The 13,727-nt window shown below is 40.5% G+C and overlaps 1 protein-coding gene across 1 annotated transcript in view; it reads left to right on the top strand.

The window, feature by feature from the left end:
* Positions 1-12,605, top strand: part of LOC148893757 (collagen alpha-1(XII) chain-like) — a 53,588-nt gene extending 40,983 nt beyond the window's left edge. Inside the window, 16 exon segments of the mRNA XM_089003781.1 lie at positions 3,329-3,481; positions 3,737-3,814; positions 4,605-4,691; positions 5,133-5,186; positions 5,511-5,606; positions 5,790-5,843; positions 6,548-6,601; positions 6,918-6,971; positions 7,602-7,673; positions 7,771-7,806; positions 7,880-7,946; positions 8,024-8,206; positions 8,424-8,501; positions 9,642-9,806; positions 11,827-11,934; positions 11,937-12,605. Of these exon segments, the coding sequence (XP_088859907.1) occupies positions 3,329-3,481; positions 3,737-3,814; positions 4,605-4,691; positions 5,133-5,186; positions 5,511-5,606; positions 5,790-5,843; positions 6,548-6,601; positions 6,918-6,971; positions 7,602-7,673; positions 7,771-7,806; positions 7,880-7,946; positions 8,024-8,206; positions 8,424-8,501; positions 9,642-9,806; positions 11,827-11,934; positions 11,937-11,965 (1,368 nt within the window). The 3' untranslated portion in view covers positions 11,966-12,605.
* The last annotated feature ends 1,122 nt before the right edge of the window (positions 12,606-13,727 follow it).

Here is a 13,727-nt window from a genome sequence, read left to right as displayed (position 1 = left end):
GAATTACATTTGCCTTATCACAGGAGTTGGAAAGAGAAGCTTATCTTCCCATAATCTATAAAAACAAATCATCGCTTTTACTTTTCACCATCGCATTTACTTTTTTTTTACCAAATCTTTGTCTTCAGAACATTTGCCACTACATTAGGCCTACTTGCTTGTGTATCATCTCTTGGGATGACTGAAATCAGATTGTATCAAATCCAAACAAAACCAGTAGTGATTATAAAACATCCACTGCTTTGTTTCGACTCAGCGGGCTGTTGGGATCACAACAATGAAACCAAGTGTATTTTCTTTCTTATGGCGTATCTCACACTGTGGTGAAAAATAGTTGTTTCATGTCCAATTGCATTTCTTTTTTTTTTTTTCGTCCCCAAAGACTACTTGGTAGGTTGTCTAAAATGACTGACCAACTCAAGTTCAGAGGATATTTCCAATTACAACATCTACTCATGCCTGAATAATCTCGATTGAGTGGAATGTCGGAACGTCCCAATCAATTAGATTTGGAATAAATTAGTCCTGGAAGAAATAATAAGAATAAAAAAATTATGTAGGAAAACGTGTACATTCGTAAGTATTAATTGTTGTCATGTAAGGAAAAAATAAATACTAACAGAAATCTGTGGAAAAACTACTTGTGATTAATTTTTCGATTCCTTTAGTAAATATCCTCATACTTGGTTTTGGAGTTCTAATAACTAATAAAATATATTAGTGTGAGAGTATATGCGAATAAAAGGTATTTGCTTGACATTTTTGTTTCATAGCAAGTTTTTAAAATAGTTCCAAACACCCGTTGCACGTCTTTGTTCTTCTTTGTTTTCTGAATATAAACACTGAGAGCGTTCTGAAATTTGGACCCTCAGTGTTACTATCCAGAAACCGCAAAACTAAATTGAGGGGGCGTAATAAATGAATAATATCCAGGAAAATGTTGTCTGGAGATTAAATGACATCAGTGATGCTCTGGTTGGACAGATTAATTTGTATGTGTGAGCCCTCAGAGCGTGATCAACTGGCTTGCTAGTTTGTGGTGCAGCGGTCACCCAAGCGTTTTTTTAACCAGCTGACTGTGTACTGCTGCTCCATGATTCGGCAGACTGTGTTGATGTGGTTTACTGACACTGTGTCCGCAGTACAGTGGTTACAGTATGTAATGTGTCTGTTGCTGGTGTGGGGCCAAAACCGTTTTTTTTTTTTTTTTTTTTTTTTGGCGGGCGCAAATTTTGGTGAATGCCATATTTTTTCACAAATTTTAGTCAAAGTCAGTACAGACGTGTGTGGGTGTTTATTTTATTATTTTTGTCTTTTCGCTTTTTACATTTTTCAACACATTTTGGATAGATTAAATTGGTTGAAAATGGCATGTTTAGGTTGACAAGGCGATGTGATTGTTTTTTGAAGGGCTGGAAAAGTGAGGATTTTGGTGGTACAAGGATTCCGCCTGAGGCGATATATATGGTTATATGGCGTTATTTTGACATGTATTTTGATAATTACACAAAGAGAAAATGTATTCATTGAGCAGTGTCGGTGGTTCAATCTAACAAGCTCTTCATTTTCGTCAAACATGTTTCCCGTCACTCATGCTCACCTCTGCTTCAAGGTTTTTTGCTGAAGTGTTGATACTGTAATAAATGCAGTGTTCAAATGTTCCAGTCCCAAAATAATCCATCAGGTTCTCAGGCACTATTGTTTGCCATTCATCGAAAAAGTCAAACTCAAAGTGGAAAGTTGACCACAGACTTGGACTTTGCCAATGAAATTTTAGATTCTTTGGTCTTCTGAAGTTGACTTTGAACCAATACTATGAATCTAACTTGAACCATTACAAAAATAGCACTTTCCAGGCAAGCACTGTTGAAATCCAACAACCACGTTTCAGAATTGGGTTTCATCGGTTTTTCTTTTGTGGAAAGTGGAAATGACCCCCTTTTTGTCAAACCTCGGCCTTTAATGTATCTTTTAACAGTGTTCCCAAGGAAAACAGAAAATTCAGTGAGTATTGTGTAATGTATAAGGGCATCTGACGTAAAAGCTTGGCCAAAACAAACATGCGGATCGAACCTCTAAAGATGGAGGACACTGATTTGCTGTAGCGACCCCTTGAAGGGAAAAGCCAAAAGAAGAAGAAGACTATTTGAATAAGGAGCTAAATGTTTCTTTTATTTCTTTTTACTAAGTCATTTTCAACTCATTTCATTTTTGTAATGTATGAAGAGTCCTTTCATGTGGATCAGGTCCACACCACTGAATCAAAGACTGCTTGCGTTTGGCTTTCCCCCTCAAACTTGTAAATAAAGTGCAACCCCCGGCCGGCTTGAGAGGTCGTGGTCTACCACTAGCTAAGCATGTGGGAAAGCTCTCAAAGATGACTTTTGCAGATGAGAGCCCTGCTACCCCTCTCGGGAAGTCCCTGACTCCCACACTTGAGGGGCCAGCTGTCTATCGTAGGGACGGTCCTTTTAATTCACAAATGCACTTTTCAGGTCATCTCACCAAAACGCAATATCTTTTACACCACTGCATTGAACACAGCTCTGAAAATTGAGTGGGAGCTTTAAATGTGTGGGAGGTTCGCGAATGTGAAGGCTTAGATGAAGTCCCCACCGAATGAGTTTAGCTTCCAAAAACTCTGGTCAAGCCCATGGTTGTTGAGGAGGAATAGTGACTTACTTTTTGTAACATAACGAAAAGCTTGTCTAACCGCTGAGCAGGGGAAAATGTACTCTGGTCAAATGAGAGCTCGGTATGCCACAAATGATATGGTTTCATGATGTCAAGCAGGGCTTTCTGGACACAATCTGACACCAAAGTCATTCTGTATTGTTCTACAAACGTTGCACTTTTACTACTGCGGGCTGCTGTCAGCTGGAAAACATTTCCTTCTGTCTATCCATAAATCAGCCAACGGCATCAAACAGGAGTTGTGTTAAGAATCAGGAACCACTGAATGGTAATATGGAAGTGGGCAATCAGCGCAATGTTGGAAAGTCTAAACATTTTCCTGAAAGAAGCAATTGTGTGGACTCCAGTGCGAGCGTCTTTAGCAGCTTAATCCAAAAGGGTTGAGAAAGGTTCACTGAGGTTTTTCTTCTCCATAAGGCTGCATTTTTCCTTAATTCCTCATTTCCTTCACATTTAAAAGATCAGTCAGACCTCAGACAAATTCAAACGTGAATATTAAACCCATATTTTCAAAAACCCAGAGCATGATCAAATAATAGCATGGCTGCAATTTTATCAATTCAAAATTTTAGAAAAGACCGTAATATATTATATAACTATGTAACACCTGTCCATTATCTTTTTCTTCTTCCAGCTCCACATCACCGTCTCCCCAGAGAAAGTCAGCCTCAACTTGGACTGCCAAGAGGTGGCAGAGAAGCCTATCAAGGAGGCCAGCAACATCACACTGGAAGGATATGAAGTGCTTGGCAAAATGGCCCGCTCTGGAAGGAGGCAGACTGCAACAGTAAGTGAAACAAGATTTGCAGAAAACACATGTTCTCGAGGATCTCATTTATTTTCACAACTTTGGTGAACAACAAATATAAAAATAATTATTTTAAAGAATTCTCATCCGTGTCTATGCGCAGTAAAAAAAAATTGGCAAAAAAGAAGAAAAAAAGTCCAGAATTCCACTGTCTTGTTAACACTGTGCATTGTCATCATGTATGGAAGCCATTTTTAACACCTTCAGTGTTTTTTTTTTTCCATCGGTATTTAGTTCCAGCTCCAGATGTTCGATATTATCTGCAGCTTGAGCTGGATCAGCCGAGACAAATGCTGCGACCTGCCTTCCACAGTAAGTCTCCTTTGAAAAATAGTGGTGTTCAATAACATCATCGTCCAATGGTTGGAACGAAACAAGCATAGGGGACTATTCTGGAAATGTTTGTCAAATTAAGAAACAGCACAACACAAAACGGTGACGTAAAAACACACCATTTGATTGGATTGGATTAGCCTTTACTCGTCTCGCAGTGAAGAAATTTACATTTTATAGCAGCAAAGTAATGGAAGGAAGAGTAGAGGAAAGGAAGAAGTAGAAAAACAAAATACAGGAGCTGCTTGAAATGCAGCCACTCTCGCGGCACCATCTTGATGTCAAAAGAACAAAAAATACATATAAGAATATGACAACACAAAGACAGTCATTCAATCTTCAGCACCTTCTGCACCCTCTTTATTGTGTGAAGCCGTTCGAGATGAAACAGCAGAGTGTAAAAGCTTCCTTTTCACCAGTGGATCAGGAACGTCATGGTGAAATGTGCATGTGTGCTACAAGCTAAATGTTTAAAGCAAACATGAAGCTGTGGCTTACATTGACGAAAGAGATTGTCTCACATATCCTGTCACACGTGAATCCGCTTCAATTCCAAGCTGCGACAGTTCCGCATACACATCGGCGCTCTGCGCTGATGCTCCTTTCTTCTGTCTCCTTTCTGATGTCAAGTAAAGTGAACATTAATGATAATTTCTTCATCATGATTAGTTTGAAACAATCTCAATAGCATCCAAAAGCATTTTTCTTTTTTTACCGCAAATTGCTTGTAATATCCGTCCTCCTCTAATCTTGTTCCTTTTTTTTCCAGCGAGATGAGGCAAAGTGCCCGGCCCTCCCCCACTCCTGCACATGTACACAGGATAGCATCGGCCCCCAGGGGCCTCCCGGTCCTTCGGTAAAGTCACTTCCCATCCCACTTTCCTCCGACCTGTCTTTGGTTTTCCTCTCAATGATAAAATACTTCTTTCATATGTCAAACATGTTACGAAAGTGATGACAATGCCATAGCTTGTTATGATGGTACGACTCTAAAGAGCAGCTTGACATTTGCCTGCAATAGAGTTTGATCTCCAGGATATCCCTCGCCTCAAGAGATATTTTTTTCCTGAGCAGAGCAATTGAGCATATGAGGCCAGTCACATGCAATGAAACGTGGGTTCTGGGGGTAGGGTCAAAAGATAAATGCCTGTTGGAAAAATGACTGCATAATGTGCGCTCGTAACCCCACACTCATCTCCTGCGAGGATTATTTGTATGGCTGCACATTTTGGGACTGTTGGGCTCAACTCCCGTTGTTGCACTCACACTGTGTCTTTTTCATTGCTTTCCATTCTAGGGTGGCCCGGGATCTAAGGGACCACGTGGAGATCGGGGTGACCCAGGCAAACCTGTGAGCAAAACCTCTCTTCACTTTAAACTGTCATTTCATCCTTGAATGTTTTCAAGTCAACGACGAAGACAATTGCCAGACTTGAAACACCAAATAGCATTGCTGTGATTTTTACAGCAGCGGCTACGAGTGTCCTGCAACAGAATGTTCAAACACAACAACAGAATGAGCAACATCTTACTTTAGTTCATACTCACTTTGGCTGCTTATTCTCATTCAACTTCATCTAATAGCTATCAGAGATCTAAAATATTCCACAAACTGATCAAGTTGCTTTTCGGGTTGTCTGTTAAAAGTCTCGAGTTATGTTCTCCATTCCGTCAGGGTCCAATGGGCACACGTGGTGAGCCTGGACTTGTCGGACCCTTGGGACCACCCGGTCCTCAAGGTCCTAACGGACTTTCTCTACCTGGTTCACCTGTAAGTTCATATACATCGCAAAGTTCTACAACCTTTGCTATCAGTCTTAAACATAGTAAAAAGAAAAATGTAGTCAAATTCTTGCCTGGCTGGAATATTTCCCTCCATCAATGGTTGGGATGTACTGTAAATAGATGAAGAAAGAGTGAAACAAAACTATTTTTTTCTCTCCTCCATATTCAGGGTAACCCCGGACCAAAGGGAGATCGTGGAGATTCTGGCCTGGCTGGCCTGCAAGTAAGTACCCCCATTTTCTTCTCGTGGTTTATGAACAGGAAGTAAGAGGTTATTCGTTGAGAGAATTGCCGCTTCTGGAGCCTGGATTCAGTTGACATGGTGGCATGTGGAGTAACCACACTCAGAAATGAGAAGATTACCCTCCAAACTCAGGGTTTCTCAAAGGGGCTCAATGATTGACAAACGGCTGACCGGTGGGCACTTAAATTATTAAGTGTGGACTCAGGTTACCAAACAGAAAAAGAGGAATGGAACATGTTATTTTCCCAGCCTATAATTGACGATAATATTGACTTTGTAAAAACTGCGTGTTTAAATTCTGAAACTTAACATTGACTTTTTGTGATATGCTTTCACTAGTTCAAAGTCTCTTCCACGAGGAAGTTTAGATTGAAATATAGTGTAGCCGCGACTTAACACTAGATTGGAATTGTGAGTTTGTTGAACTGTGGTTAAAAGAATGAAGAACGTGGTTTTTCAAGATTGGAGTATCAGCTATCATTAACATGCATGTTCTTATGGATATCATATATCTATGGCATTGAGGCTGAACTTAACATGTTGACTTTGGCATAATAACTGAGAAAGGCATGATTTTAAAACAATCATTATACTACATTTAGGCAGAGCTATTTGGTAACTATGTGATTAGGTCGTTCCTGATCACCGCACATCGATTGACTGTGTCTGTTTTTTTCTCCCAGGGACGTCCTGGACCACGGGGTCCTCTGGGTGCTATTGGACCAAGCGGAGCGCGGGTAAGGTAGACCTCCAGACACGCTTAATGTGACGTCTTAGTGTGGTCACAAATGGATGCAACATTCACTTATTTTCTTTTCAGATAATTACCCACTTAGTGAAACCACTGTGCATACCAAAATGCTGTTAGTATGCTTACACGGCATGTTCTAACCAGTGTCAGCAATAACACTCAAGGTGCACATTTGTACAGAAAGTAATTGTACGAGGAAGACTAAAGACTGAAAGCAATATAGTCACGACACTGATGTATTGCATGGGGAGTGTCCCAAGTGTGTTATTGCCCATGCATGATACTTTGTTGTTTCTCTCCAGGGTCCACCAGGAAAGGATGGATCATCTGGACCTAGAGGCCCACCAGGGCCAATGGTAAGTGTGTGTTCCATTCAATATAAGCACTTAAAACAAAACTCCTGATTGATATGTAACCATTGCTTGTCTGCGCTCATCCTTTCGTCTCTTCTGCCAAAACGACGCTGAATACATCGGCCCGTTTGTTTTCGCTGTGGTTAGGGAACGTCTGATTGCAATTAATCTAACCCTACAGAGGACAAGCATCATGCCAACATACAAAATAAATGATTACACACAGTAGATTTCAGGAGTACTATTAGGAGAGGATGTTTTGACATTTCCATCTCTGCTTTGGGCCCTTGGCAACATTTGGCCTCTATTGCAGTTCTTACAGTGGAGATCCAAATTTACATGACTTAATTCAAGGATTTAATGGCGGAGGTAAATGTAAGTCATGTCCATTATGTGCAAGGCGTAACCTTTAGTTCTTCAAGTAAAACCCATGTTTCTGTGGCAAAATGAAAGCGAGTTTCGGCCACACTAAATTTCAAGCAACAGTAAGCAACTCATAAGTCAAGTTATACCTTATGCACCATATATGTGGTTGCATCGGGGCGTTTGAAGTCTGTCCCGAGTCACGTTTTTGGATGACTCTGCTGAATTTCCTTTCATGATGCATCATTTTTTTCTTTGTACGCGCTTCAGGGAAATCCCGGCAGTCCTGGTGTACCAGGAGTTACAGGGAAACCAGGAAAATCAGGAGACCCTGGACGCCAAGTATGTGATGACGATACAAATTTGTCGGACGGCACATGGCAAATTGAAGGACAGCTTTTCTGTACATGAGTTAATGTGATGTTTCTCTCCTTAACAGGGACCCGTTGGCATTAAGGGAGAAAAGGGCGAGCGGGTATGTGCCTTTCCATCGAATCAGTCATTCACATGACGCACCGTCATGATTGAACCAAAATTTGTTTTTGCAGGGTGACTTTGCATCCCAAAACATGATGCGTTCCATTGCGAGACAAGTTTGCGAACAGCTTGTGAACAGTGAGCTAAAAATTCTTCACCCCATTATTTTGTACTTTGGTCTTCCCACTCTAACATGTTGTTGTTATTTGTTCCAGGTCAGATGAGCAGAATCGACCAGATGCTCAACCAGATTCCATCTGGCTACCGTAGCAACAATCCAGGGCCACCCGGTCCACCTGGCCCCTCTGGCGAACCGGGAGCCCGTGGAGAACCTGGACAATCTGGACGACCCGGATTCCCAGGAGGTCCCGGTTTACCTGGAAGTCAAGGAGAAAGAGGTACTCTGAGTTATTTTCTGGAATTGCTTTGTAAAGGATGAGTTAAAGTCATGCTAACTGTGTCTATATCGCAACCCGGTGTAGTCTGCACATGGTTCAACTTAACTATTTTTCTTTATGCATTTTAAATTCCAGCTCAATGCAGAACACGCTTTTTTTTCACCCTCCTCTAATGTTTCATCATCCCAAAACTGATTTCACTGGTTTATTTGCATAGGTACACCAGGTGAGAAGGGAGAGAGAGGAGCTCCAGGCACAGGTGTCAGAGGACAAAGAGGTGCAGCTGGACCACCAGGTACGACTTCTATCTCACTAGAGTAAGACTATCTCATTTCTCTCTTTGGTCTGACAATGACTTTCATTGTTGAATCTTCCGCTTAATGAGGCAAATAATATAAGTATATACAGTCTGTGTTTAAGATCTCCTATGTGGCAGCTTTTCAGCTGCAGACCCAAACTGGAACAGTTTGCTACATTTGTCTTTTCAAGCAGTTTTTGAACACAGGGATAAAGTCCCCTTCTGTGAAATTAAAACACCTTTGCAAGAAAAGAAAAAAAAACAATGAATTTTCTTCAAAATTTTCTCTGCCGCAGGCATCTTGGTTGAGGCACCTGCATCCCATAAAATCTTTGAAAAACACCAGTGATATGCCTGAACCCTTCCGTTGGATTTATGTGCTTTTCCAAACATTGTGCACATCTGAAATATCACATACTGTAGCATGCATTTAACTTGTCTATACATTCACAAGTACCAGATGTCAGTCATAATGACGATACACGTCCAGATTATCTGTCGAGTCGCAATATCTTTGGTGTGACACGACAGCTTGTGTCATCTCAACAGAAATTGTATAAATAGCCCATCACTTCTAAAGACATCCCGTTGGGCAGACGAAGACATTTGTAAACCATGTGCTCTCTTGAATCCGACCTCACAAGACCAAAATGCTGAATGATGTGAGACACAACTGAAGGCCTGTGGGAGGAAGTCCACTATGATGACTCAATCCAACATGAGTGTGTCAAAGTGTGCATGCGCATGCGCCTCTTCATGTGCTGTGTCTGTGTGTGTATGCGTGTGTGTGAGTGGGTGTTTGTGTGTATGAAGGAGAGAGAATCAGGTTGTTGCACAATGAATTTTCCTCAGTGATTTGGTTGACAACACATGGGTTCACTTAAGGCAGAGAGAGAGTGAAGGGGAAAATTCCATGCTGAGGTCTCACTGTCTAGACAGATGGAGCTTGGGGGTGGGGATTAGTACTCATACCGCCACAAAGTTCTACACAGCTTGTTATTATATTGTATTTTATTTTTTTACAGAGGGTTTGGTTGTCATCTTTCTAATTGAGAAACTGAAATCATGACATAACAGAGCCGCCAACCGTTTCCAGTCAATATTTACGAGTGATGTCTTGTCTGCCCATCCCTCCAGGTCCACAGGGAGAGTCAAGAACGGGACCCCCGGGTTCCACTGGCTCTTCAGGGCCCCGTGGCCCTCCAGGCCGTAATGGTAATCCAGGAGTGAGAGGACCACCAGGACCCCAAGGATACTGCGACTCCTCTCAGTGTGTTGGCATCCCTTACAACGGATATCCAGGTAAGGCTGAAAACATCTCAATCCTGCATGCAATGACATAGCACACTAATTTCACGCAGCCCAGTGCACTACTTGCTATGATAACATTTAGAAATATGCATGTTCTGAGGTAGTGGAAAAACAAAACATTCATGCGAGAAAACTGACCAGTCACTAAGCCCTATCTATCCATTAATATGCAATTGTCAAATTATGACCAAACAGTGAAACCTCTGCGGTTGGACACTATTCTATCTGGGATGCTGGTCAACCCGCAATGCATTTTAAAACAATGCTTTTTTAGGGACGAATGAAAATAATAATCATGGCTTCTCGGTCGAACTATATATAAGTAACATTTTTAGCAATTAGGTTACATTGAAAGAGTAGTTATGCCCAGTTTCCAAAATACGTTTCTATAGTTATCATGAGGATTTTCCTTTTTGCTGTCTTTCATGCGTTCCTAAAATGTTGGTCAAATTCCAAATCGTACAACTTGACGGGCATTTGACGTATGAGGTTTCACTGTTCTGCGAACAATGGGTCCATTCAACAATGTTGGACGCAGGTAGAAAAACATGGATTTCCTTACATGGAAACTAACTTCACTAACAACCTTCATGATTGCCAACTTGCAATTCTTCATTTTGCTTTCATTCTAAACCCATGTGCAATCCTTGAATCCCAATCTTAATAAGCCAGCTGTGCTCAGCCAAACCAGGATTGGACAGTCCCAACTGGGAAGTGTTTATCGATCGGTCAGTTGGAACTCGCTACTTTCCACCACCTGTATTTGTTTGATGTTCTATCTAAGACATGCATGTAGATCAAACTAGCTAGCAGCGTCTGATTCCTTGCAGATGGGAGAGTATATTTTGTTTAGATGGCAACAGCGACAACTCTCCCTATTTAATATTTGCAGGTTTGACATAGTAAATTCTCTGTGTCTAAGTTTGAATTGCTGTTTCTGAGACCTTTGCCCATTTGTTCCAGGGCAATAATAAAGGATAAGCACCATGGACATGACTAATGAACATTAAAACAAACATGACAAAAAGGCAAAAACCAGAACGGAAGTGGACTGGCACTAACATCATCTCACAGCTATAAGCTACCCCTGATGGCAACCTGCTGGCCTGTTTGCATCTTGAACCACAAAAGCGCTGGGAACACAAAACAAAACAGACAGAGAGAGCATTTCTACCGAGGAAGGAGCATGTACAAACACCGCCCAACACAACTACATACTAACAAAGAGGATTTCATAACTGTGTACATGTGGAGGTGAGATTGTAAATTAATAATAATGATCGTAATAATAAAAATAATAATGATAATAATAATAATATAAATGATGTATGATCCTGGACACTTCACTAAATCTAAGTTAACGTCTGTACCGAGCTTGTGCCTTATAACCGCCTCGCTAACTTACTTACGCCGACAATAACCTCTGTTTACAAAGTGACCAAACTGAAGCATGTTCCATTTGTATTTTTAACCATTATCTTTTTATTTTGCGTGTGTGTTTGACAAATGGGTGCTCAGTGTAGCTCTCTTGCCAGTTTGGTGGAGTGCAGTTGTATTTTTTTCTTTTTTAATCTTTACTATGCAAGGGCTTGAGGTAAGATTAAAGTCATAATGGTAGAAGGGGTGATTTGAAAAAAAATATGATAAATATTTATCAGACAGGAATGAAGGTACTTCAGTACTTCATTGTTCTCTTACTAAAGTGGAATTTCCCTAACAATTTGTTGGTCATCTTTATCCCTACAAAACAAAAAACAAAAAAAAGACTTTCTTCTAAAATTATGACTTTATTCTCACAAATTACGTTTTTCTCACATACTGCATTTTTTGGCATCATATTTGTACTTTATTCCCATAGTATCTTTTTTTTCTGTTATTTTCTATGAGGCGAATACTCCTTTGTGTTAAAGCAAAAATGTAACAGGGCATGTTAGGGGAGGGAAAAAAACGATGTGCAATATAATTTGAAATTGTGCAGCTTTTCTTTGATTTGGCCGCATATTTTCTATAGCCAACAACTACCAGCCTGAACCGGAGGTAGCGTCTTTACCCGTGGAACCCGCTGCAGCGATTGAGACAATACAATCATCAGGTTACACGCGAAACCAGCGAAGAAAGCGATCGGCGAAACAGAGACACTAGCATCATAGCTACCACAAGGAGTTCTTTGAGCGTAGTATTTACATAACGTGGATGATCCAGTTATGTGAGAATAAAGTGCTATTCAGAATATATGTATATGGGTTTGATACCCATAATTATATTGAACATATATTGTTTTGACATGAGAACTTAGCAATACAAGGTTGTTCGGCGCACTTTGTGTTCCTTTTAATGTCTGATTGTATTATCTGACTACCATGTTGAATGCACTAATCAGAAAGTTAACCATCTTTTTATATAAAGATGTTGGAGGGATTTCGTGGGATTCGAAGGTTCTTTCTTTTTAGCCCATAAAGTTTTGTTCCGCTTCATATTTTGTATGGCCTATAAAAGCAAATAATAGTCGTACATTCAACGCAGCCCAAACTTTATTTGACAAATGTTTTTCTTTGTGCTACCAGATGTGTCATTTGCATGTTTGTGTTGTATAATTTACTGAAGATTTATAAATCAGAATATATTTGTGTTTGGTCAATACAGTTGGATTTGGATGCAAGATGATGGGTCAAAGAATTGCTGTTCTCATGTTTTAACTGCACGTATGTTGTGAATTCCCCACAGCCTTATTTTCTTATTTATTTCTGAAAAACCGAAGAGGCATTTTTCAATAAAACTACTGAAAACGTAGCTTTTGTCATCTGCTTTTTTTCTGTTCTTCTGGAGAACGGGAGAACAAATTCATCTGGTAGGAGTTCTCTTATTCGGGTTTAATGGTTATGAGTATTGTCGTTTTGAGTGACATAACATGTTCATTCAAGCATTAGGAACTATGCTTTATTTTGATAGCCAAGACATATTTAGCTACCCCAAATGTCAATTCACGTTAGCACACTAAAAAAAAGAGAAGCGGGAGTGTGAAAATAAATAGGGCAAACTGTTCTGACTTGCTTCACAGTCATCAGAGCAGCTTTAAGTCGTTTTAGAGAATCGCATGACGCCTCCACAGAAATACAATCGGGCTGAGGCCAGACCTTGAAAAGAAAACTTTTTCTAACATCATCTATGTGATCGTCATGAAGAATGGGATTGAATACCACCACCCATAACAAACAAAAACTGAACTTTATTCCTTACTGGGGAAATGGCTCAGAAAGATATCTTTCCTGGAAGGAACATGGCTTTATATTAGGTGTGTTAAAATGTTCCAAGACCAGTGTCATGCCAGATATCCGTCCAAATTAGTTTTTCCCATCGAAGAAATCCCTCTGGTTTCTAACACACTCACGATCCCAGCCGACTCTACAGAGCCGTCATGCAACCCTGGAAAGATTCTTCCAGGAACTTCTGACGCTCTGTCATCAAGGCCAACTTGCTGTCGTCGTGTGGCTTCAGAACAGAACACTTTGTTGACCCTCTTAAGTTTGAGAAAGAAAGAATACAAATAAATCACACAAAGTCAGCCCAAGTGGACAGAGAGTTTTCTTCACCACGGCAATGTTCTTCTCAGCGAGCAACTGTCAGGTGTTCAGAGCAACTGTGAGCAAGCGCGTCATCAACATTCACCAGTTAATGATGTTTGACTTTGTATTTCTTTTTCATGCCTTATTTGAAGAAAACTGTTGTGAATTTACTTTGAATTTGAGAATGTTCATGGGAAATTAAAGCCCCAAATAACCAAACCCACATTTTCTCGCTTTGACATATCATTGCCATGGACAGTCGGCAACTCTGAAGTTGGTCTTTGTAAAAGCGCTTTTACTCCTGGTCGCTGGTATCAGTTGCGGGTATAGTACAGTAGGAGTGTGTACA

Source organism: Hippocampus bargibanti, linkage group LG09 (assembly GCF_051943395.1).
Source record: "Hippocampus bargibanti isolate YZ-2025 linkage group LG09, ASM5194339v1, whole genome shotgun sequence".
Taxonomy (NCBI): Eukaryota; Metazoa; Chordata; class Actinopteri; order Syngnathiformes; family Syngnathidae; genus Hippocampus; species Hippocampus bargibanti.
This window is presented reverse-complemented; position numbering and strand designations above follow the sequence as displayed.